This window comes from Erigeron canadensis, chromosome 5 (genome assembly GCF_010389155.1).
Source record: "Erigeron canadensis isolate Cc75 chromosome 5, C_canadensis_v1, whole genome shotgun sequence".
NCBI classification, from domain to species: Eukaryota; Viridiplantae; Streptophyta; class Magnoliopsida; order Asterales; family Asteraceae; genus Erigeron; species Erigeron canadensis.
This window is the reverse complement of record NC_057765.1, coordinates 43,867,985-43,891,800: the sequence shown is the minus strand read 5'-3', so window position 1 is coordinate 43,891,800 and position 23,816 is coordinate 43,867,985. Positions and strand designations below refer to the sequence as shown.

The window sequence follows — 23,816 nt, the reverse complement described above, 5'->3', positions numbered from 1 at the left end:
TTATAATATTATCAACCTCCTAGTTTTAAAAAGTGTTAGCAATAATAAAATGTAAAAGTATTAAATTACCCTTAATAAATACTCATTATGAAAAGTTTTCGTAAATTATCAACTTTGCCCTTAATGAATTAATTTACGCTCTAAATTCTTATTTTAATAATTAATACTTTATGGCTTTATCTAATACGGAGTACTATCTTATAAAGCATTTTGTCATTTTCTTTAAGAAAAGATGATTTGAACTACCAAAATACCTTTATTCTTTATTCACTAATTTAAACATCTCTACCTAATATACTTATAATAACCTTAAATCTTAATCACTCATTTTTTTCTCTCTCATCAAATCTCAGCCATTACTTTTTTTTTTCTCTCATTTATAAATTATTTTATTTTTCTAATTCATTTAAAATCTTTTATCTCAAAAAGCGTATATCGATAAATTATAAAAATTGTATGGGTGTTTTTAAAATTTCATGCTCTTTCATTAGAGATGTCATTCGATATACTTTCGATGAATTTTTAAATCTAAGGTCGGAGCCCGTATGGCTAAGGCATTTGACTATCATAATCTATGACTTGACCACCATCTCATCGCCGTAACGCGCGTACACCATCTCTCATCTTCTAAAATACTTGACTATCACCTTTACATTAACCTACACCACTTGACACCGCCACCACTAATAATACCGTCACCGATACCACTAAACCGTCATCCTCATCACTGTCGCCGCATTGCGCGGGTATCATGCTAATTAATACTAACTTATTATGATTGCACTAAACCATCATCCTCATCACTACTATTTTTGAGTACTTTTCAGAAAGCCATCTGTAAAATGAAGGTACACCCATTTTTCTTCTTTTAGAACAATTCCTTTTTCTTTTCTTTCTTTTTTTTTTAAAAGTTTACTAATGTAAAGAGAAAGAAGAAGTTATAAGGAAATGGAAGAGGCGGTTTTTGAAAGGTCTCTGACTCTCTCTCCGCTACTAAAAAGTTGGATATAAAGAGCCTCTAAATTCTACTAGTCTTTGATAAATCCTTCCCAATCAAATTAATTAATAGTCTAATAATCCCTCCTTAATAAACTAAGAAGATGACATGTGATATCTCTTTACTAATCTTGACCCTTAATTTTTTTGTATAGTTAGGAGAATTATTAGACTATTTAGTTAAAAGATTAATCATTTTCCTTTTTTTCTTTTTTTTTTAATTTTCTTTTATCTACCTAACAAGTTTACGTGAGATAATGAAAAGACATGACCGTCAAATTTTTTATAAAAATTTCTTGACCCTCGAAATGTATGGGGCTCAATATATATATATAGACTGTACGTGTTATATATCTTATTAAGATTTTGTCACCCGACCGTATTCTTGTGAGTGAGTTTGTTTGAGGAATATGATTACGATACCAAAAATAGTTGTGCGAGAAAGACGTATATAGGGCGGTCTCACAGATATATTTAATCATGATTAAAGCATTGTTGGTATGTACTAATCATACATGCAAACCCAACTATCTTAAGTTTGAATTTGAATTTCTTTTCTCCTTTGAAATAAGAAATGATTTACGGATTTTAAGTTCATTAAAAGAAATTGGAGTAATCCAAAAACAAGTGTTTTTACTGGAAAAACAACGTTAGCAATGCTACTACTATAGATACTTAATTAGTAGTTAAATTAAAAGAAATAGATATGTGTTTGGCTTGACTGCTTGAGGATATAAAAATAATTGATAGGTAATTAAAATGGTTATACTTAATTATTTAGAGTACATTTTTGAGTTTTTTTTTTAAAGGTGAAAAAGAAAGAATAAAAAATCTTTTATTGTTGCATTCATGAGATTTTTTTTTTTAAGAATAGAAAGTTTTTGATCCAAAACTTTCCAGCCAAAAGTGATCGGATTGTGAGGGAAAATTTCTAAGCCAATAAAAAAAGAGAATTGATATTCGTACCAATCTCTTTAATTATTTCACCACAACTGTGCATTAAATAGTTGTACCATATGTTGTTATATTTGTACATTGCGGTAAAAGTATAAAAAACTGTGGTACAAATATCAATTGTTATAAAAAAAATGGCTAATCTACCAATTCAACACACAATTATCTCATCTTCTATTACACACTACACACTAATCCACTCTATAATCCCCTCAGAATCCCCCCCCCCTCTCTGTATGTATGTATTATATATATGGGATGAGAATATAAGGTTGTTAGATACCTAAGCTTAAATGTCAGACATTCACGTATTAATTTTTTAAACCATAAAAATTATGGGGGCCAGATATTTGTTCATTTAAACAATAAATAATAAAATATTAATAACTTAAATGTCGGACAACCTTATATTCCATTTTTCATATATATATATATATATATATATATATTATAGGGGATGAGAATATAAGGTTGTCGGGTATCTAAGCTTAGGTGTAGAACACTCACATATTGTTTTTTTAATTCATAAAAATTATGGGGGCCCATGCATTTATTCATTAAAAAATAAATAATAAAATATTAGTATGTAAGGGGTTCCACACCTAAACTTAAATGTCGGACAATCTTATATTCCCTTTTCCTTACACACACACACACATATATATATCCTCAATTATCTCAACAATATCCTGTTCATAATTTCTCTCCTTCCATAAATTACCCACTTTGATCAGGTAAGTTTTGATAGATCAAGTTGAGTTTGCAAGTAAATGAAAACTAATATAATAAAAAAGAAATCGGACTTACTATAAGACTTACATATTTTGCACTCACAAAAATCTCAATTTGACTTGTTGATATTTGACTTGAGGGGATCCTTGTCCATTTGAAATAATTGAAATCCATGACTATCCATAAAAGGAAAAACAAGACGTATACTGAGTAAACAAGACTAATATTTGACCTTAAAATTATCGAGTTTGGAATTTTTGGGTATATTTGGTTAGACTGAATGAAATAATGATAAAACAAAAGTGAAAGAAGTTATAAGATATGTAATTAACATTCTATCTACATGTTTGGTTCTCTTTTTAATGATATAGAATAACTAACAAAAAAAATTTAAAACATCCATATCTATACTTCTATCCCCTAATTTTGGAAAGTGTTACATAATAGTTACATACGAAATTACTAAATTGTCCTTAATAAATACCCACTATGAATAAGAGTTTTTAAAAATTATCAAATTTATCCTTAATGAATTAATCTACTATCTAAACCCTTATTTTAATAATTAACACTTTAAGCATTTATCTTTTAAAATATTTCACTATCACCTTTACATCGACCTACACCACTTAACACCGCCACCACCACCACCAATATATATTTTTGCCAAACACCTCTTACAAAATTTGTCTTACTGTGGTAGACGTAGACCCAAACATCACCAGAACAAGACAAACCAATAATTACTAGGGATAATTTCATATTTACCCAAAAAATACACCCTAATATCATATTTACCCAACTTTTATTAATAATTTCATATTTACCCAATTTTAATTCACATTCTATTAAATCTACCCAAATCACAAATTATTTTATGTTTAAAACTATATATAATTTTATACTATCCCTTAATAACATAATCACTAATATACCCTTATATGAGCAAAAAAAGAAAACACTCCAGCCAAATCGCTAATTAGCAAAACCATTTATACTTTCATGGCAGTGTAAAAGATTATTAATACCGTTCATCTCAATGATCCCTCAATAGACATACGACCATTAAAATTTGCATCTGAATAACCTTTGTATTTGCTTCTAAATCATTTATAATAGTTTTTTACCTGAACTTTGTATCTCACGACTGACGTAATGTTACTTACTCAATGATATTGCATGAGTTTTGATGATATTAAATTAAATAAAATATGGATTAAAGTAGTTGTTTTTCTAAAACGAAAATCAGTACATTTGCTTGGATATAATGCATTTTAGTTGGGTCTTATTATTGGCTTGTATCATCAAATTTTAGGTTACATATACAAAGGTCTTCTATTGTAAATGAAATTTGAAACTCATATCTATTGCTTATTAATATATTTTTTTTAATCTTATATAATTCACAGTTGTGAACATTCTGCTTGACATAAGAAGTCAAATTCGGATGCATTATTTCAGTTATTTATTTTTAAAGACATATAGGGAATTTATTGATATAAATTTGGTTATAAATTATTTTGTAAGTGATTTGGGTAGATTTGATAGAATGTGAATTAAAGGGTAAATATAAATTTTTTAATAAAAGTTAGGTAAATATGATATTAAAGTGTTTTTTTTTTTTTGGTAAATATGAAATTCTCCCGAATTACTAAAGTAAATCGAACCAGATGGTCCATGGTCCACATGCTCCAACCACATCCGTGTGCCGTCGTTTAAGTCGGTTAGACCACACGAACCAACCTCACCCAAGCAGTATCTTAATCTTTGCGTGTCAGTCTTGCATCACCAACATCACTTTCCATCATTTTCTTCGTCATTTGTCCCCAAAAATCTCATGACAAAAACTCAGTGACAACAATCTTTTCACCTGGAAATCATCATATCATATAAACCATATATGGATACAAAACCACCACAGAATTTGGGGCTAGAAAGTGTGGGAGGGTTAGCTATTCACATCATCATATCAAAACTTGGTCCATCAGAAGCAGCATCTGTGGCATGTGTCAACAAACGTTTCAAAGATTGGGCTTCTGATGGATCCATTTGGTCCTCTTTTTGTAACCAAGAACTTCATCTTAATTCCCCTGTTGATCCCCTTGGTAACCCATGTCCCAATTTTAAGGTTATCATATAAAGTTTCTTCCTTTTACACTCCTTTAGTTTATTTAATTAATATTTATATTTTTCTCATGTGAAAGTTTTAACATTTCATCAAATTATTAGTCTTTTATGATGAATAAACAGTATAAATATCAAAAAGAAATTGTTTTTTTTAGTGTTAGTATTTTTATTTTGTTAGCTTGTAATAAATCAGTGGTTATTCATTCAATTAGGGATATTTTTTTTTATTTTTGTTTAATATGATGTTAATATTTCAAGATTTTGTCAAAGTTTCAATTTTTTGCAATACATAAACAATACCCATATCAACTTTTTTTTTTTTAAATATAAATTTTAAGTAGTTTTAATTCTGCTGTTTGGGAATAAATAGGTGGTCATGCATTCATTTAGGGTTCTCTTTTTAATTTGTTGATGTGAAAAATTCAAGAATTAGTCAATGTTTTAATCATTTAGTGTAAATAAAAGTTACACATGTCAAAAGTTTGTTTGTTTCTTGGTTTTTTCAGGAAGCAATATGTTTTGATTGTTTTTCTTTTCTTATATATATTTTCGACAATTGCAAGTAGAAGAATTCTTATGTCGAATTGGTTTTGCAGTTTATGAGAATGTTGTTTTGTATGGTGTTTGCTTATTTAATACGAAGTATTTAAAGTTATAGATAGAGACCTATGATATGATGTTGAAGCTTATTTTCTTGCTTTATGAACTGTTTTTTAGGCGGCATATGGAGCATGGAGGGAAGCTTATGGTATGTATCCATGGTCCCTAGTTAGACGAGTGAAAAACGTTTGGGACAGAAATAGAAGCTGGTTTACAGATAATTTCCCAGAGGTTTTGCCCACCCTTCGTAAAGGTGCATCCGAGGATGAAATAAACGAGTTAGAAAAGTCATTGAAAGTGAAACTTCCTCTTCCTACTCGAGTGTTGTACCGGTTTTGTGATGGACAAGAACCAGTCAGTGATGCATCAAGAGGAAATAAATTTAGAACTATGTGTGGGCTAATTGGTGGTTACTCTTTCTATAACTATCTTGTAGATATTTTCTTGCTGCCAATAGATCTTGTGATCAAAGAAACGCAGGATATTGTACGTCACCTTGGATTCACTAGACCAAGGTATATAGTTGTGGCAGCTTCTTCCACTTTTGCTAAAAAGATCTTTTTTCTCGACTGCGAGGCTGGTCAACTCTATGTTGGCACAAAGAATCTTTTATCCGTTCGAGAAATGATGCCATGTGTGCCAAATGAGTTGATAATTTCAGTGCATGATCCCAAAACTGGGCCACAACAAGATGCCATGTTGCTATGGTTAGAGGAACATGCCCACCGCCTTGAAAATGGAATGATCAAACTACGCGAGGAAGGAACCACTAGAAGCATCAGTCAATTCCCTGAACAACCTCCTCTGTGTTCCTCGGCTACAACAAGTGGTGTTCAGGTAGCTAAAAACTGATTTACATGTCATGCTGTTATGTTGATTTCTATCATGGTTTATAGTTTGTACAATTACACCTTTAGCTAATGTGATTATCAATTTTATGATTCGTTATGCTTTATATCTCTTACAGGTTCGTGCTTCTGCTGTATTTGTACCGGAGTTTAGTGACCTTTTGGAAGAAGATAACAAGTATTTGTTTGCCTACTCAGTTCGTTTATCACTTAAACCCGAGGGATGTGTAGTCCATGGAATGTCCCATGAATCCTGCCAACTCTATCGGAGACACTGGATTATTAAAACTAATGACCAGGTTGTGGATGATGTTGACGGAGAAGCCGTGATAGGCCAGGTGTTTCCTTCTATCCTTTGGCTCTCACTTTCTCATGATTTTATATGGGGAAGCCTTACTCCACGAAAGGCTTATTAGTTTCTCCACAATTACTGATGTGTGTGCGGGTTAGGTAACTGTTTAAGACTGGATCGGGTCAAAATGGATGACTTTAGAAACAACTAAAATGGGCTGGGTTGGCCTGTATTTGCTCTTTTTTAAGAAAGCCTAGCTGGTCTTTTCGGCTGATCAGCTGCACGTGATTGTGACATGGCCCGGTAGTGAGAATCCAGGATCTAAAATGGGATCACTTTGTTGATGTGGCAAAATAAGCCGGTGAGTTGGGTGGGTAAAATAATATAAACGGGTCTGGTCCATTACAAAACATCTTCAAACAACGAATGTGATCACAAAACATCCAATATATAAACAAGTACTTGATGCAATTAACTTTTGCAAGGTTTCATACAATTATACATTTCAATCAAAAAAACAAATGACTAAATCGGCAGCAATCTAAACTGCCACAATCAAATATATAAATATAAACAAAAAACTATAGCTGCAAATTAAAGTTTAATTATTACCAAATCAACAACAGACTAACAAATTAATTCAAATAAACTAATAGATAAGATAAACAATAAACTTTCTACTCACAGTTATTTTATTGAGTGATGAAATTAGCTTATGGAAGCCAATTGAGAAGGGGAGAGGACGAGCGAAGAGGGGGGAGCGAATATCATTAAAAGAGTATTGAAAGAAGGTATTATTGGCACACCCCCAAAAATGAACACTTATATATTTAGAATTACCAAAAGATAGAAAATGGAAGAATTTTAGAAGTGATGTGAATCTTTTGTTTGTTGGGCTAATTTCTGGGTATGCTTAAGTGGGCCAAGTTAGTAGTTATTAATGGTTTATCTTCACATACTCGGGTTCTTCAAGCCAATTTGGCAAAATAATTTGTTCTTAAGTGGGGTCATATGACCCCATTACAACAGCTTTAGGTTCTCCTCTGTGGCCTGGACTTCCACGGGGTAAGTAGTGAAAATATTGGATAGTGGGAAAAAGTGGATATACCTATTCTTAACACATGGTTGAAAGTCATTATTGTTACATGTGGTTTTCGTCATTCGCCACTTCTCGAAAGTCATTGTTGGCCTGTGGTGAGAGTGGTTGGGGAGAGTGTGGGTGGGTTGTCAAGAAGATGTTTGAAGCAATATGAAGCTGTTATAAGGTCTTAAGGTCTTTTTTTTTTCAAACAAACACTCTTGATAGCTTTTGTGTGCCCTCCCGCAGACTTAAGATGTCTTGAAAACCCTATTTCAAAAAAAAAAAAAAAAAAAAAAAAAACTAAATGTGTTTGCTTGTTTTTGCCAACTTAAATTGTCGGTAAAAATGATGGTTGCATGACATTTTGAACACTGGATTAACCACTTATATTTTATTTATGTACAGTATCCCCTCTTATGTCCTGGGGAGAAAGAATTTGTTTATGAGAGCTGCACAACTTCTGCTGCTTCACCAGGATCCATCGAGGGTTCTTTCACATTTATTCCCGGCAGGTTTGTTCATCAAGTTCTTCATACTTTTTATAAAATCTTTTACAGATTATATCACTTATATTTGGAAGTAACGTAGAAACTTGAATGTTCTGTTTGTAGTTTGACACACCCAAGAGGAGATCCCTTCGAGGTTGAAGTTGCTAAGTTTCCTCTTGTGTTACCAGATTACATCTTCTGATGCAAGTCTTGTGTTCTCTATAGTCGATTTCTGAACTATCTATGCTTAAAACGGTTTGTTTGTTCCTTCCTCAGTTTTATCTGTTAATGTCAATCTTTTTTATACAATGTCAATATCATGTAATATACTGCGTGATCTCTTTTTGGAAAAATAAAATTAACCATGGAGAACAAACTCGACTTCTCTTATCGCTCATGTGCTATAAACCAGAATCATTTGCTGTAGTTGGTGATGTGAATATCATGTAATGTACACCCAGTGATATATATCTTTTAGAAGATATGAATAACAATGGAGAACAAACACGACATCTCTTATTGTTTGTGTGTGCTAACTAGAATCGTTTGCTATAGTTAGTGATGTGAAACCTTGGTATCGTTTGATTTCATGTGATTCGTATTAAGTGGAATTTGATAAAATTCCATACAGCGGGTGTTGTCTGGTAAAATTCGCAGCTATTATTATTTGCATGTGAACAAATGAAACAAAGATGCAAAGATGGAAGATTCATCTTTTATGTCTTCTAGCAAAGATGCATCAGTTATTCTGGAAACCCAGAATGAAACTTAAATGAAATAAAGGGTAGATTCACCTTATATGTCTTTTAGCCAGCAAAATATGGGTCTTTTATATTTGGCCCCCAATATATGAGTGTGTCGGGCTCATCCATCTCATATGTATAAGTCCTATAAGAATCCAGAGGATCGAAGCAGTCTTTTGGCTTTATTTTAAGGAACAACTCACGCAACTTGCTGTCTGTTTGTCTAGCTGCAAGTTGATCCAAATACAACGATGCATTTGAAGCAGTTATTCTGTATCTTTTTTCCATCATTTCATGTAAATGGATGGACCAAATGATGGAAAGGTTCCCAGAGTCGGTTTTGGATGGACCTACTGAACAATCTCTTGACCTCGTGAGTCTGATCCTGACGGATGAAACCTTTCAAGAGGGTATTATAAATCGACACGTGAGGTTGAAGGCCCTGTTTGAAGCAACATCCTAAGACTGTTTGAAGACCTAATAATATGCCGTCGATTCCCCATCTGTAGAGAGAAACTCGATGTTTTTTGACTCAACCTAAAACTGTTTGAAGACCTTATTTAAAAAACAAACACAACTGTTTGTGTACATCTGAATCAAAATACTTCATCGAGTATTTATGAATAACCTGAATAGACTAAACCTCACCTGTTTACCCATTTACTAATCATACACAAGCTTATTTATTTTGGGTAGATATAGTTAATGGTGATTTTTCCATACATCACTAAACTTATATTGTGTTCATCTACAATTCTAAATATAAAAATGTTTAACTTATATTATTATTTTTTAAGAATATAAACCCATAACATATCGTAAACTAGCTTTTTGATAGAGACGTTCTTTTTTGTCAGCCATCTAATTAAGTTTATATGTACACGAATTACGTTTATCTACATTGTCTCAAAAATCTCAAAGAATATTCTGTCAACATTAATTAAGAGATCATATTTGATGTTAGACAAAGTATATAGACAGATTAGAACTTTGACACAAAACATAGATTCATGCGGGCATGTAGTTAGTTGACATTCCCATTTGAAGTCAACTTATTGACTTTTTCTCAATTATTGGGTGATTAGAAATGATTATAAGGGTATTTTAACTTTTTGTCTATTTATTAGGAAGAAAAATCCATGTGTCGACATCACAAAAATCCTTCGTTTTCATGTTATTTAAGAATAAATAGAACGTTTAGATATGATTTTTTGGTATATATATAGAACTTCCAAGTTTTGTAAATGTACTTTATTGAAGCTTAAAACATTGTCTTTGACTCTTTGTAATGACGTCTAGACTCTCTTTTAGTGTTTTCTTTCTTGCTTCTTTCACAATTCCAGTTCTTTCACATTTTGAGTATCCTCATTTGCACCAAAATGACTTGTTGAGTAATAACACCAACCCGTCACCTTTCGGGGTTTTAAGGAACGTACAAGGGTGTCGTAAAGGCGAAAATATAAATGGCATTCGTAACCTTAAACTTTATCTAAGTCGTTTTGGATACCTAAACTATCAAAACAACCCAAATGTCTCAAATCCTAGAGAAGATGATTTTGATGAGGAACTTGAGGCAGCCCTCAAGTCATACCAAGTCTACTACAATCTCACGGCCACTGGGACGCTTGATGAGCCCACAGTGTCCAAGATGGTCAAGCCCCGTTGTGGGTATCTTGATAAGGAAACCCGGCAACATAATGATGGATCATTACATACAGTCTCACATTATCGATTTTTTCAAGGTAGACCAAAATGGCCCAAGGAAAAAAGGCATCTAACGTATGCATTTGGATCACATTTCCCTACTAGATTTATGCGTCCTATTGCACGTGCGTTCAACAAATGGGCTATTGCTTCTAGACTACATTTCACATTCTCAAGAGCTAGAACATACCGAAGTGCTGACTTAAAGATTAGTTTTCAACGAGGAAACCATGGAGACGGGTCTCCATTTGATGGACGAGGTGGAGTGTTGGCACACGCTTTTGCACCTACAGATGGAAGACTACACTATGATGCGGATGATAATTGGGTGGTTGGGGCAGTACCGAATGCTTATGATGTCGAGACTTTGGCCTTACATGAAATAGGGCATTTACTTGGGCTTGGTCATAGCCAAGTTAGAAATGCAATAATGTGGCCTACATTCAACTCAGGAGTAACAAAAGGTTTGAGTTCAGACGATATCAGAGGTATGCGGGCTTTATATGGCATTTAGCTTATTATATATATACAAATTAGACAACGATTGTATGCTTAATTATATCATTCTGTTCAGTTTGCTTGTGATTCGACTGTGAATAATATATAGTGAATGGTGATTATCTTTTATCTCACAAGAAAATACCTTATGTTTCCAATTCCCTGCTATGTAACAACGTCAAAAAATGGCAATTCTTGTTCTTGTTGGTACATTTTATTTTATTTTGTAATTTGGAATGTAACCTAATGTTCTTGATTAATACTCATTGGAGTGTATTGTTTTAGGGTATCATTTTAATTACCAGTCTACTTTAAGTTTTTACTGAATTACAGATAGTTTTTAATTTCATAGAACATAATGTAACTCTGGTTTTCATGTTCTCTGATGAATATATAGTATAACCAAAGATTAGCACCTAAGATTATCGCCTGTTGGGACACACAATTGCCTGCAATATTCGGTGTAATACTTGACACGAGAGCTCACGGTGGCTGGGTTCCCACCGTCACATTCCATCCCATTGATGGCTCGAATGCTGGCTCCAAATCCTTTACCAGAAGCAAAATCCCAATGAACATTCTCCATCCAATACCACAGTGCAGTTTTGAAAGAAACCACCGGGTCTGTTGCCACGATCTCAGGGTTGTTGAGCCCGTCAAACCCAAGGCTCTCTCCAGCTGCACCGTAGTTGTAGTTCCATGAGAGTTGAATCGGGCCTCTCCCATAGTAACCTTTCTTTGGGTTGCATGGATATTGGGTGTTCGACTTATCGCAATAATCATTTGAAGGACCATCTATCTCTTCTATATAACAAAAGTCTGTCCATTTCAAAATTACTACTAATCAGTAACATAATTTTTGACCTATTAAGAAAGTAGCTAGTTTGTCATATCTGTTATATAAAAAAAAACAATTTCTCCATAACTTACGTCCAGTCTCATGAGTAACATGAGCAAAGAAAGCAGCGATTTCACGCTTTGAGTCAGCAAACGAACCGGATCTACCAAACTGTGGGTAGTCTTTGATGACTTTAAGAAAAATGTCTCTGGTGTAAAAACCTCTCCCGGGACAGTTACTTGCTGACTTGACTAAAATCCGGTTAAAAAAGGCTCTAGTCACTATACCAGGGACATAGGCATTATTTATAGGAGCTGGAAGAGAACACGGACCGGCTTGACAACCTTTCCCACAATAAGCGTCATCAGTTCCACAATAACCGTACTTGCTACAACACATGTCCGGAGCACAACCACACTTCTGTGATGCAACCGGTCGTGGGAGGAGGATATCGGCTGTAAACAGTACGACTACTCCAAGGAGGAGGACTGTTTTCATTTTTATTATATATATGGTGTGTTTGAATATAGCAGGTTGAAAAGGGATTTATAGGGATAAAGTCTTCTCTAAAGTCTCCCATTAGATTAGATCATCATTATATAAAAATCTATCAATTGTAATCATAATGCGCAGGACAACACTTACTTATTGCTATCCATAAAACTCCCACTAATTGTTCTTTATTGTATTGGATTTTCATTAATGCTACAACTAGTGACATATTGACCAAAAGGAAATCACATGAAAAAAAAAACAAACTAGCAATAAGGTCTAAATTAAGGGAGAATGCAAAATGCAAATAATGAAGTTCCAGGAGTGAAAGTTGGATCATAAAATCCCAAACCCTCCTTATAACCATTACCCACATACATGCAGCCATCGCTTATGGACATGCCACCGTACACGGTGGCTCCAGTGACATATGCCCACAATATTTGTCCCGTGGCGGCTTTCATTGCATAAATGGGTCCAGTCCCATTCGTTGACCCTGCAAACAGAACACCATTGGCTAAACTCACGGGGCCACTTGCTGTCGCATTACTTGGGTTTGCTGTTGACCATAAGATGCTGCCGCTTGTGGCATTCATAGACACCAATCTGCCACTAGTTGTTGTTGTTGGATATTTTAGTGTAATTGGGTTAACTTATTTGATTAGTATTGTCATAATAATACATCATATAGGATTGGTGGTGCGGAGTGCACGCCTATTTGAATTTATTATCCCCTAAGGTACGGGGGTCCGGGGGCAGCGCCCCTGGGAGCGGGGTCCAAGGGGCGGCAGCCCCTGGCGGGGTCCAAGGGGTAGAGCCCCTGGCTCAACTTGGAAATTTTTTATTTCCATTAAATTGCTATAGTAAAAATCCCTCCGAAAATTAAATTTTCGGAACTTGAGGGACTAAAAATGGCAATTTCGAAACCTTGCAATAACTGCCGTTTTTGTTGATAAAACAAAATCCCGTAACACATTCTGATCATTCTTTTTCTTCTTCTTTTCTGGTTCTTCTCTCAAATACATACACATAGAAAATTCTTAATCTTTGATTGTATCCGGTTGAATAGTTTGGGTGAACCGCCAAATTGATTCAATCTGAAAGCGATCATGTGCCTTCAAAGATTATTTATATCCGGTTATCTGTTTGTTATCTCGAATTTCCCCAACAGTTGTCATATTTGATGGTTTCAAAATAAAGGTACTCTGCATACTATTGGCAATATTCGTGTAGACTGCCTTTCCATCTGTTGACGACCCCCCAAAAACCTCCTCCAGTTACACCTCCAGGTCCAGCTTCCTGTGATAACAATTTGATCATTAAAACTCTTTTAGAAAGAGTTTTCATGTTAGTTTTTTTGACTTTGTCACCCATTAAAACTTTTTTATATGTCAATGTTTACATATCTACATATATACTAATATACATACAAAAAGAGCAAATTGAATACAAGCTATATGTACCATAGACCACACAATGCTACCATTGTCCCGATCCAGAGCCCAAGCAAATCCATTCTTTTGAACAGCAGCCACAATGTCACACTTATGCCCACGGACATTGATGGTTAGATCATTGGTGCTTCAGAGAAATCTGCATCAGGGTTAGGGCCGGGGGACAAGCAGGAGTGGAAAAAACCACCTAATTGTCTACAAGCAAAAAACCATACATCATAACCGCCTAATTGTCTATACCACTTTATATTCCCTGTATCCAAGTCAAGGGCTAGTATTGAATTAGAATGATTTGGTGGATTTATGCATTTATCTTCCTCTGTTGGTGTTGTTTGGTTGTTTTGTGCTTCTTGGCATTGTGTGACATTTAATGGGGCATGATATCCAGTGGCAATGTAGACTGCATTACGTTGAATGTCGATGGATGGACTGCTGCCCCATAATCCAGCACCAGCATATTCGGTTATGCTACCGCTGTTATCAGGCAACATATAAGTTTGCCACAAAATTGTTGGATATTTTAGTGTAATTAGGTTAACTTGTTTGATCAGTATTGTCATAATAATACATCATATAAGATTGGTGGTGCGGAGTGCACGCCTATTTGAATTTATTATGACCTTAGGGGCGCAGCCCCTAAGGTACGGGGGTCCGGGGGCAGCGCCCCTGGGAGCGGGGTCCAAGCCCCTGGCTGGGGTCGAGCTGAGGGACTAAAAATTGCTATAGTAAAAATTTTTTATTTCCATTAAATTGCTATTGTAAAAATCCCTCCGAAAACTAAATTTTCGGAACTTGAGGGACTAAAAATGGCAATTTCAAAACCTTGTAAATAACTGCCGTTTTGGTGGATTTATACACCCCGTAACAAGATTTCTGGTCATTCTCTTTTCTTCTTTTTTTCTGGTTCTTTTCTCTCAAATAATAAACACACAGAACGTTCTTAATTCTCTGAATTGTATCCAATTGAATAGTTTGGGTAAACCGTCAAATTGATTCAATCTGAAAGTGATTACACGCCTTTCAGAGTTTGATTATATCCGGTTATCTATTCGTTATTCACGAATTTCCCCAACAAAGATTGAATCAATTACTGAAGATGACGAACAACGATTCTGGGAAGGATATGATGAAACCCTTTGAGAAGTTGAAGCAGTTTACTGGGCAGGAGTTTCGTCGATGGCAGAAAAAGATGCACTTCTATCTGACGAATTTGAAAGTGGTATATGTTCTGAGTACCCCATGCCGTGAGGCCATTGAGAATGAAACCCTGGAACAAACTCGCGCTCGTTTAAAGTGGGAAAATTCTGACTACATCTGTCGCGGTCATATTCTTAACGGTATGTCTGATTCCTTGTTTGATGTCTATCAAAACGTAGAGTCTGCAAAAGAATTATGGGATTCCCTTGAAGCCAAATACATGGCAGAAGATGTGTCTAGTAAGAAATTTATTGTCAGTAATTTTATTAATTATAAGATGGTAGATACTAGGCCTGTCATGGAACAATATCATGAATTACAAAGGATGCTAGGACAGTTGGCACTATATGGTATGAAAATGGATGAATCTATTTCTGTTTGTAGTGTGATTGATAAACTGCCCCCCTCTTGGAAAGATTTTAAAAATAATCTGAAACATAAGAAAGAGGATATGAATATGGTTCAACTTGGACGTTGTCTCCAAATTGAACAATCCATACGTGATATGGAAGAGGAGGTAGAGCTTTATCATGGTGTGAAGATTAAAACCCTTCGCACTGATAGGGGAGGCGAGTACTATGATCCAGTGTATTTTCAGTCCACTGGAATTGTACATCAGACCACAGCTCCTTACACTCCACAACAAAATGGTATATCCGAAAGGAAGAATAGGACATTAAAAGAAATGGTTAACTCCATGTTATGCTATTCTGGCCTTAGTGAAGGTTTTTGGGGTGAGGCTATGTTGACAGCCTGTCATTTATTGAATAGAGTTCCTAACAAGAACGGCAAGGTAACCCCTTATGAACTTTGGCATAAAAAGATCCCAAATCTAAGTTATCTTAGAGTTTTGGGCTGTAGAGCAGTGGTGAGACTGACTGACCCTAAAATTCACACCATTGGTCAAAGAGGTATAGATTGTATCTTCATTGGTTATCCTGAAAATTCTGTTTGTTATAGGTTCTATGTCATAGAACCTAATGACTATGTATCCGTGCACTCTATTGTTGAGTCAAGGGATGCTGATTTTGGGAATGAGGATAGGTTCACATCTTTACCTAGACCTGGAGACACAGTGGCAAGCTCTAGTGGCACTGGTGGAGATGAACAAGTGACTGAAGCACCTCCTGAGCCTAGGAGGAGTGAAAGAGCGCGAAAACCCAAGTCATATGGGGATGATTTCCAATTGTATTTGGTGGAAGGATCAAGGAATGGAATTGACTTTCAATATCAATATTGCTTTAATGTTGATGATGATCCTAAGACCTACAGTGAAACTATGGCTTCAAGGGATGCTGCATTTTGGAAAGAGGCAATCCAAGATGAGATTGACTCTATTATGCACAATAACACTTGGAAATTGGCTGATTTACCACCTGGGTGTAAGCCTTTAGGTAGTAAATGGATCTTCAAAAGGAAGATGAAGGTGGATGGAAGCATAGACAAGTATAAAGCTAGATTGGTGATCCAAGGCTTTAGACAAAAGGCAGGTATTGATTACTTTGACACCTATGCTCCTGTTGCTAAGATTACCACCATTAGGTTATTGTTAGCACTTGCTGCTATACATAATCTTGTAATTCACCAAATGGATGTTAAGACTGCCTTTCTAAATGGTGAATTGGATGAAGAGATTTACATGAAACAACCTGAAAGATTTTTCATGCCTGGTAATGAAAATAAGGCTTGTAAGTTAGTGAAATCTCTTTATGGTCTGAAGCAAGCCCCTAAGCAATGGCATCAGAAGTTTGATGAGGTGGTGTTGTCTAATGGTTTTGCATTAAACCAAGCAGACAAGTGTGTCTATAGCAAATTTGACACTTCTGGTAAAGGAGTGATCATTTGCTTGTATGTTGATGACATGTTGATTTTTGGTACTCACCAAGATCAAGTTGATAAAACTAAGGAATTCCTGTCATCAAAGTTTGATATGAAAGACATGGGGGAGGCTGATGTGATTCTTGGAATTAAGATCATATGTGGAGAACATGGTATTACTAACTCTCAATCTCATTACATTGAAAAGATATTGGATAAATTCAATCACAAAGATAGTTCTCCAATGAATACTCCTATGGATCCTACTCTAAAACTCGTGCCTAACAAGGGAGTTGCAGTGAATCCACTTGAATATTCAAAGGCTATTGGATCTCTCATGTATGCCATGGTTAGTACTAGGCCTGATATAGCCTTTGCTGTTGGAAAGCTGAGTAGGTACACTCACAATCTTGGTTTGATTCATTGGCAAGCGATTAATCGAGTATTTAGATACTTGAAAGGAACCAAGGATTTTGGTTTGACTTATACTGGATTTCATTCTGTTCTTGAAGGTTATTCAGACGCAAGTTGGATTACTAATTTGGAAGATCACTCTTCCACAAGTGGCTGGGTATTCCTTCTTGGTGGTGGTGCTATATGTTGGGCATCAAAGAAACAAACTTGCATCACTAATTCGACAATGGAATCTGAGTTTGTGGCATTAGTAGCAGCTCGTAAAGAAGCTGAATGGCTAATAAATTTGATATATGAAATTCCATTGTGGCCTAAACCGATATCACCCATATCTACCAGATGTGATAGTGCAGCCACGTTGGCTAAGACATACAATCAAGTATATAATGGAAAGTCTAGACACTTAGGTGTTAGACACATCATGGTACGTGAGTTAATCACTGATGGTGTGATATCTGTGGTGTTTGTGAAGACACAACACAATCTAGCCGAACATTTAACCAAAGCGTTGAATAGAGATCTCGTGAATAAGTCGGCTATAGGGGTGGGATTAAAGTCCGTCAGAAATCTCTGAGCATTGAGATACCCAATTCCCATCTAGTATGACGCTAGATGTTGAATTCAATGTGGAAGACTTAATGTTTAGAGATTGGAACACATTTAAAGATTCATCCCAAGGTATGTGTTTGGACCTGCAAGATAAGGAGGTTGAATGTTTATATTCTTAATAGCTCTTTTGACAAATTGCATATGCAGGTGCAAGATTAAAGGAGCTACCTATGTGAACATGAAGTTTAGCCGCTGCAAAAAGCTGGGACTTGGCTTTGACATGCTTATGAAGGATAGGGACATAGGCTAGTAAAACATATGTCAAGATAGAACTACTATGTGTGTAAACTTTTGTGTACATTATCTTCGTGTATTTAATAGAGTTCCCATGGTTCAATCGTTACGACACCATGTTCGAATATTCGGAATGTGTAATGTACTAATGTGAAATTCAATCGTTACGACCTTAGGGGCGAAGCCCCAAAGGTACGGGGGTTCGGGGGCAGCGCCCCTGGGAGCGGGGTCCAAGGGGCGGCAGCCCCTGGCGGGGTCCAAGGGGCAGAGCCCCTGGCTGGGGTCGAGCTGAGGGATTAAAAATTGCTATAGTAAAAATTTTTTATTTCCATTAAATTGCTATAGTAAAAATCCTTCCGAAAATTAAATTTTCGGAACTTGAGGGACTAAAAATGGCAATTTCGAAACCTTGCAAATAACTGCCGTTTTGGTGGATTTATACACCCCGTAACAAGATTTATGGTCATTCTCTTTTCTTCTTTTTTTCTGGTTCTTTTCTCTCAAATAATAAACACACAGAACGTTCTTAATTCTCTGAATTGTATCCGATTAAATAGTTTGGGTGAACCGCCAAATTGATTCAATCTGAAAGTGATTACACGCCTTTCAGAGTTTGATTATATCCGGTTATCTGTTCGTTATTCATGAATTTCCCCAACAAAAATGCTACCATTTTTGGCATTTAACTTCAAAAAACTCCCTCTAAAGTTACAACATGTTTCAATGCTCGCGCCCTCTTCTATTGAAGTTGTTCCCACATAGAAAGCACTGCACACAGTCATACATTATATAATAGTTATGCACATATTGGAGATAGAAATAATTCTAAAACTTGTAACAAAATGAATGTGAAACCTCAAAGGCGTTAGCCTAGTAATAAGAGATTTGAGAATCTGGAGATGTGTTTCAATCCTCACATGTTTCAATTTTGAGGTCAACTTTCATATGTGTGGGCAATTGATTCCAAAAGGAAACACCTAGTGGATATGACCATGTCTTTCGACACTCTACTTAACGGGCTACTAGTCTCTACTGCAGAACAGCTAATCCTGCCTATTTCACCGTTTATTTTCTCTAGACAGAGCGCGTGGACAATTTACCAATTGCCGGTTGTTAGCATTTCCTTAAAAGAGTTAGTATACAACATTTGTAATAAAGTTCAAAGACTATTCTTTGTTGGTTGTTCATCTTTTAGTATAACTTTTCAAAGTCAACTAGATATAATAATTGAATACATTAGTCATTAGTTTACTTTCTTTAGCCAGTAAGCAAACTTGTCCAACTTTATAATTTTTAATAGAAACAGACAAAAATACCTTTGATGATAAGTCCCAGACATGGTAACAATAGCTGCATAATGTGTATCGAGTTGTTTAGACCACACAAGATAGCCATTGCTTCGTTTAAGGTCTAAAATGTAAGCCGGACCATAGATTCCAATGATCAAAAGATCATCAGCAATAGTAGGGGTAGACCTTGACACAACCCAACTAACCCCTGCTATGATACCTGGTGCAGTAAGCCCCGTTAGCTGTTCAATTTTGCGTTGCCAGATGAGCGACCCATTTAATGCATTAACAGCATATACGTTCCCATTCCAACTCGGGAAATAGAGGGTGTTGTTGTATATTGCTGGCGTTGCAGTTATATCTTTACCTGCAACAAATGTCCATTTTAGCTGAAGATTAGCCACAGTTTCAGGGCTAATCTTTGTTTCACCATATGCATATCTTCAATTGCTTAAATCTCCTCCATGATTCGTCCAGTCAGTTGGCTGCAATTGATAAGATATTTTATAGTCGACTCAGATTGCATACGTACTACAGATTACTAAACTTGCAATTAGTGGTGGCCTGGTGGCTCCCAAAATATCTGTACAAAATGATTGTGTTTCCTTGTAACATACCTTCGAAATATGCTTCTTTATCTACATGAGAAACAATACCTTCAAAAAGAAAAGAAAAAAAAAACACTTACACTAGATGAGGCTTGGAACAGGAGAAAACAGAAAAGGGTGGCTAAGTAGAGGCAGATAGATGCCATTTAAAATGGTTGGGCATGTACCTAGGCAAAGTTGTTATCTCTATATATATTAGTTAATCTATACTTCAATATTCAGTTTTAATACATTGTAGCCATATATATTAAAACAATTTTTTTAAATTTAATTGTTAACATACAAGTGCACAAACATCTAGAAGTAGTTCTCTACCATTGGATAGAGTTAAGATTGTCTATACCTCACCTCCCCATACGCTGCTTCTAGTAGGATTGTGTATCATTGACATTGACAAATGTGTGGAAACTTTGTGTCGTGGTAACTAAAAACAGTAAAATTTTAGTAAAAGGGTAGATGTAATTAGATTTGCAGAAGAGAGGACAAAAATATATAATCTTGAATTGAATTACACTTAAACTTAGTCCATCACTTGAGCAGCAATATGGGTTGGGTTATGTAAGCTCATTGGGTGCAGCTTCAATTCATTGATCCAATCACCGACTTTACTTAATTATAGGATTATTTGTTTTTTCGACAACATAGCTAATTATGATTATTTCGAAAATATTCTTCAAAAGTCAGTAAATAGCCATCACATTAAAAAAAAAATGTCAAACAAATTGCAGAGGACAATAGTAATGTGATGGCTATTCAAATTTTAATCAGACTGAAGATGATTTCGACACATATAAAAATGATTTAAATATTACTCCGTATCTTATTAATTATATTTATATATATAGACATATAGTATTGCACATTGTCTATTCCGATCGACCATTCGACCTTATTCATACATTGTGTCAAATATCAATTTATCATGTAAAATATTAATTTGTCACCGTAGATTGATTTATTTAAAACATAAGTAGTAGTATAAATGATTTGAATCCATCCGGGCCAGATACCAAATTAGCTACACTATGGCCGGGTTGCAATGATCACGACTAACAACTAAGCTTGTCGCCGGTTGCAACACCAAACTGCTTGCAATAATCGGTGTAGTATGTGACACGAGAGTTTACAGCACCTGGGTTCCCACCATTACATTCCATCCCGTTGATGGCCCGAATTGTAGCCCCAAACCCGCTACCGGAAGCAAAACCTGAATGAACGTTCTCCATCCAAAACCACAAGGCAGACTTGAATGAGACCACTTGGTCTGTAGCGACAATATCAGGGTTGTTAATCCCATCGAACCCGATGCTCTTCCCCGCAGCAGCATAGTTGTAGTTGTGTGTGAGTTGAAGTGGGCCCCTCCCATAGTAACCTTTGTTAGGATTGCATGGGGCCTTGTTGGTGTCACAATAGTTTTTTGAAGGACCGTCTATCTCATTTATATAACACAAGGCTGCATGTTTATAAAATAATTAATCAAAACCAACAATGAATAGCTATATATTTCTAGTCACTTTACGTACCACTTCTTAAAATAAAAATAAAAAAGAGATGTCATATACAATGTTTAAATACTGGTATTTTGGTCGTACCGGTCCGGTACCCGGTACCGGTATTACCGGTATACCGGCGGTACGTACCAGCACGGTAATTTAATTTTTTATTTTTATTTTTATAAAAATCCTACAAAACTTGTTACAATTTAACGAAAATAGTCAAAATATAAGATCAATCCAGTCAAAAATAAATACCAAATAGGTATTTCATAACAAAGTATAAGTTTTAAAGTTTACAAATAACAAAACATAACATTAAAGTATCATAAAATAAATTCCAGTAATACCGGAAATACTAAAAATACCGACAAATATTGAATAGTGAAAATGCCGGACAAAATATCGGAATAGTTATATCGGGGTACCACCCAGTATCCAATATTACGGGTAATACCGGCCGGTACCGGTATTTAAAACAGGCACATCGCACATCCTCTTCGGTTGGTAGAAAACTGCTATTTCTTCGGAAAACCAAAGAGAAGAATAAGTGGGATGTGTGGGCCATTTGTCAGCTTTTTTTTTTCTTATGACGTATGCGTGGATATATGCTATGTGTAAAAAATTACTCCGTAAGCTAATTTATAATACTCGTATTAATTTAAAAAAGTTAGATACAGTCATACTAATATAATGTATTTATAAGTTAATGTAAGTGCATCTATAAAAAAAAAAATCTTTTATCAAATAGGTTAAGAATTGTCAATCTTTTAATGAAAAAAATTATCTTTTCAAATGATAAAAGCTTTTCAATGAGTTATTAACATAATAAAACCTTTTGATTAACCTATCATTGTGGATGCTTTTATAAGATGATGAACAAAGACAAAATGAAAGGTATGTCACAAGACCTACAATAATTATGTCATTTGTCTACATTTTTTTTTTTTTAGTTTTAAAAAAATGTTTAGAAATAATTTACAATGGAAAGTTTAAAAAAAACTAAAATATATAAATTTTTACACAAAATTGTAAGTAGAAAAGAAAAATTCACACTTTCAAGTGTGTACACTTTTTCACTTAATAGCGTGAAAGTTAATTTGTAATACTTTTTCACTTTTTATAGTTTCACATGAAAAACCAATACAAATATAACATACATGTTCAATTGAACATGTCCAATTGAATTATAAGTTACAAGTCTTATGACTTTTATTTGAATTGGCGGCCAGCGTTAAATGTTTTGGCATATGTTGGCACGAAAAACACAGTTAAATTGAATTGGCTAAAAAAATAGAACTGTAAATTAAGCTAAATAATTTAGTTAGCGTACTTACATCCGGTCTCATGAGTTACATGAGCAAAGAAAGCTGCAATTTCGCGTTTTGAATCATCAATTGAACCAGATCTACCAAAACTCGGGTAATCATTGATGGTTCTAAGAAACACATCTCGTGTGTAAAAACCTCTGCCCTGACAGTTGCCTGCAGACTTTGCAACAATCCCGTTAAAGAATGTTGTGGTCACTATACCAGCAACATCAGCATTATTGTTAGGAGACGGCGAAGAACATGGACCACCTTTACAACCTTTTCCACAATAGGCATCTCCAGAGCCACAATAACCGTATTCGCTACAACACAAGTTTGGAGCACAATTACAATTTTGGGCTACTACCGGCTCACGTAGGAGGATGGAAAGAAATACCGCTGTAGTAAATAAGAGAGTTAAGAATGTGATTTTCATTTTGTTTTTTAGATGGCACAAATTAGTAGACGATGAAAAGATGTGTTTATAGGGCGGAAGTCTCCTCCAAAGTCTTCTCCAAAATTTAAAGTCTCCTCCAAAGTCTCCCTTTCATAGCAATTTTTTCATTCGGTAGAAATTAATACGTACTCTTGATTCATGTATATTATATTAGTAGATAGAGGGTTTTCTTAATTACAGTACTTATTACATGAACTTGTTGATTTCCATGGATGCTATCAAGCTAATACGTTATGAAACTTTTTATTGAAACCAATATCGATCATGCATGAACTTGTTGATTTCCATGGATGCTAATAAATATGGCATCATGCCGCTCGATCTTAATTAAATCGTATTATATACAAGTTCGTTATAAGGTACTACTCCCTCCGTCCCATTTTAGTTGTCATAATGACTATCACATAAAGTTACTATCACATATCCCAATTAGTTTACTCACCCTGGTCTGCTGTAAAAAAGGATATGGGGATTTATAAATCACAAAATAGCCAATTTTTGTTGCGATCGAATCAAAATAAAGTTTTTTCGAATTATCAA

The 23,816-nt window shown here is 35.0% G+C and overlaps 4 protein-coding genes and 1 pseudogene across 4 annotated transcripts; 2 read left to right on the top strand and 3 right to left on the bottom strand.

Annotated features, from left to right (window-relative positions):
• Positions 1-4,430: 4,430 nt before the first annotated feature.
• Positions 4,431-8,494, top strand: LOC122599685 (F-box protein SKIP16). The gene is made up of 5 exons (XM_043772232.1): positions 4,431-4,810; positions 5,527-6,246; positions 6,377-6,595; positions 8,036-8,142; positions 8,242-8,494. The coding sequence occupies exons 1-5, from the start codon at positions 4,583-4,585 to the stop codon at positions 8,318-8,320; spliced, it is 1,353 nt and encodes a 450-aa protein (XP_043628167.1). The 5' UTR covers positions 4,431-4,582; the 3' UTR covers positions 8,321-8,494.
• A 1,655-nt stretch (positions 8,495-10,149) lies between these two features.
• Positions 10,150-11,247, top strand: LOC122599515 (metalloendoproteinase 5-MMP-like). The gene has a single exon (XM_043772042.1). The coding sequence runs from the start codon at positions 10,150-10,152 to the stop codon at positions 11,077-11,079; it is 930 nt and encodes a 309-aa protein (XP_043627977.1). The 3' UTR covers positions 11,080-11,247.
• LOC122599516 (endochitinase EP3-like) lies at positions 11,232-12,443 on the bottom strand. Its single transcript, XM_043772043.1, has 2 exons — positions 11,994-12,443; positions 11,232-11,882 (listed from the first exon to the last, which is right to left on the bottom strand). Exons 1-2 carry the CDS (start codon positions 12,397-12,399, stop codon positions 11,473-11,475), a joined length of 816 nt encoding a protein of 271 aa, XP_043627978.1. The 5' UTR covers positions 12,400-12,443; the 3' UTR covers positions 11,232-11,472.
• Positions 12,444-12,677: 234 nt separating this feature from the next.
• Positions 12,678-20,735, bottom strand: LOC122599514 (annotated as a pseudogene).
• Positions 20,736-20,813: 78 nt separating this feature from the next.
• Positions 20,814-23,385, bottom strand: LOC122599517 (chitinase 6-like). Its single transcript, XM_043772044.1, has 2 exons — positions 22,847-23,385; positions 20,814-21,469 (listed from the first exon to the last, which is right to left on the bottom strand). The coding sequence occupies exons 1-2, from the start codon at positions 23,253-23,255 to the stop codon at positions 21,066-21,068; spliced, it is 813 nt and encodes a 270-aa protein (XP_043627979.1). The 5' UTR covers positions 23,256-23,385; the 3' UTR covers positions 20,814-21,065.
• Between the last annotated feature and the right edge of the window lie 431 nt (positions 23,386-23,816).

Excerpts from the sequence above, each read along its gene's own strand:
- LOC122599685 (XM_043772232.1), top strand. The coding sequence starts at position 4,583 with ATGGATACAAAACCACCACAGAATTTGGGGCTAGAAAGTGTGGGAGGG. Across the intron at positions 6,596-8,035 it reads GAGAAGCCGTGATAGGCCAG|TATCCCCTCTTATGTCCTGG; the intron begins GTGTTTCCTTCT and ends ATTTATGTACAG. Across the intron at positions 8,143-8,241 it reads TTCACATTTATTCCCGGCAG|TTTGACACACCCAAGAGGAG; the intron begins GTTTGTTCATCA and ends TTCTGTTTGTAG.
- LOC122599515 (XM_043772042.1), top strand. The coding sequence starts at position 10,150 with ATGACGTCTAGACTCTCTTTTAGTGTTTTCTTTCTTGCTTCTTTCACA.
- LOC122599516 (XM_043772043.1), bottom strand. The coding sequence starts at position 12,399 with ATGAAAACAGTCCTCCTCCTTGGAGTAGTCGTACTGTTTACAGCCGAT. Across the intron at positions 11,883-11,993 it reads TGTTACTCATGAGACTGGAC|ACTTTTGTTATATAGAAGAG; the intron begins GTAAGTTATGGA and ends TGAAATGGACAG.
- LOC122599517 (XM_043772044.1), bottom strand. The coding sequence starts at position 23,255 with ATGAAAATCACATTCTTAACTCTCTTATTTACTACAGCGGTATTTCTT. Across the intron at positions 21,470-22,846 it reads TGTAACTCATGAGACCGGAT|CCTTGTGTTATATAAATGAG; the intron begins GTAAGTACGCTA and ends ATAAACATGCAG.